Source organism: Myotis davidii, unplaced genomic scaffold (genome assembly GCF_000327345.1).
Source record: "Myotis davidii unplaced genomic scaffold, ASM32734v1 scaffold9125, whole genome shotgun sequence".
NCBI classification, from domain to species: Eukaryota; Metazoa; Chordata; class Mammalia; order Chiroptera; family Vespertilionidae; genus Myotis; species Myotis davidii.
In genome coordinates, this window is record NW_006296457.1 from 3645 (window position 1) to 5217 (window position 1573).

Consider the following 1573-nt stretch of genomic DNA (forward strand, 5'->3'; position numbering starts at 1 on the left):
TGGCCCTCTTCTGTGAGTACACCAGCAGGTACTTCACTCGCAGGAGCTGGTTGTTGGTGACCACAAAGTACTTTGGAGGGATGTCTCCCCCTTCACTGTGCTTGATTCTCGCTCTCCTGCGATCTATCTCCTTGGAATCTTTCTTCTTGGTTTGGCACTTGACATCTGGATGGTCTATGACCTCACACACAGCCAAGCAGCTGAGGATGGGGCCAAGGAGGTTATGCTGCCACCCATAGCCATGGGGGCTATAAATGAGGGCCAGGCTCAAGTCACTGGTGAGGTAGGTCCCTTCCCGGAACAAGGATGTCTTGTTCAGGTGGCAGTGCAGGCCATTGTGGATGATGGAATGGAAGCTTTCTAGGCGGCTCCCATAGAAGGCGTAGATTAGGTCTCGTTCTCCTTTGGTCTCATAAAATTTGGCATTCGCTGGGTCCGAGTACTTGATTTCAAATAGGAAGTCCGGCACAAGGACAGGAGTGTGAGGGGCACCAGTCAGCTTTTGGATCTTTTCAAACTCTGACTTCCCGCACTGTGGACTGTGAGGACCTTTGAGGATAAAATCCAGCTCAGCAGGTCCTAGGCCCGTTTGTCTTCATCTTCAGAGGACTGGAGAAGCTCTTTCTGGTTGGGTAACTTGCTGGAATCTACAAGCTGAAGTCCCAGGTTTCAGTTTTGATCCCAGTTCTGCGTTTTGTGTGAGGCAGCCCACCAATGTTTCTCTCTCACATTAATGTTTTTGTTCTCTCTCTCTCTCTCTCTCTCTCTTTCTCTCTCTCTCTCTCTCTCCCTCTTCCTTCTTTTTTCCCTAAAAATGAATAAAATAAAACAAAGTTATAATAAGTGTGTTTTTCAAATATTGTTTCCCAGTTTGTGGCTTTTGTTTCCATTTTCTTTTCTTTTTTAAATATATCTTTTTAAAACTTTTATTTAATTTTTCTTTTTTGTTATTTTGTTTTCCTATTACAGTGTGCATTCAACATTATTTCATATTAGTTTCAGTTGTACAGCACAGAGGATTTAAAAAAAACACCTTTTAAGATATAGTTCACATACCACGTAATTTACTCATTTATAACATCTGAATCAGAGGGTGATAGCAGCAAGATGGTGCAGTAAGAAGCCTCACATCCTCCTTCCCCCATGGCGACACTGACTCAAGAATGGCACATGCCCAATTCCCTTTGTGAGAAATCCAGAAACCAGTTAAGAAGCTTGTGCACCCCAGGGGAGCGACAAACCAACTACATTGAAGTGGGTAGGAAAATTCATGGCTCTCACTTACCGGAGTCTCTCCCCCGACAGTGCAATGAGCAGGAGGAAAACTCCTAGCTCAGTGGCTTCTCCCTCAGGAGAGAAAGAGAAAACTGTTTCAATACATCCAATGTTCCTATTTTCCAGAGACACTTCTTAAGAGGCTGGTTTCTTCCTTGCCAGCATCTAAGCACCACAGATCAGGGACTGCTTTGAAAAAAGTAATGTTTCAGACTAGTACACATTATCCCTCCTCCCAGAACAGTGTGGCATTTGGGAGAAAATTCCCAGATCCTCAGCTTCTCCCTGGGAAGGGAAA

General features: G+C 44.6%; 1 protein-coding gene across 1 annotated transcript; it reads right to left on the reverse strand.

The window, feature by feature from the left end:
- Positions 1-4: 4 nt before the first annotated feature.
- On the reverse strand, positions 5-1145 carry LOC102761055 (mono [ADP-ribose] polymerase PARP16-like; the record flags this gene model as incomplete). The annotated part of the gene is given in 3 exon segments (XM_015569173.1): positions 5-528; positions 531-647; positions 1130-1145. Coding segments are annotated over 3 exon segments (657 nt in total), but the record flags the coding sequence as incomplete, so codon positions are not given.
- Positions 1146-1573: the final 428 nt, after the last annotated feature.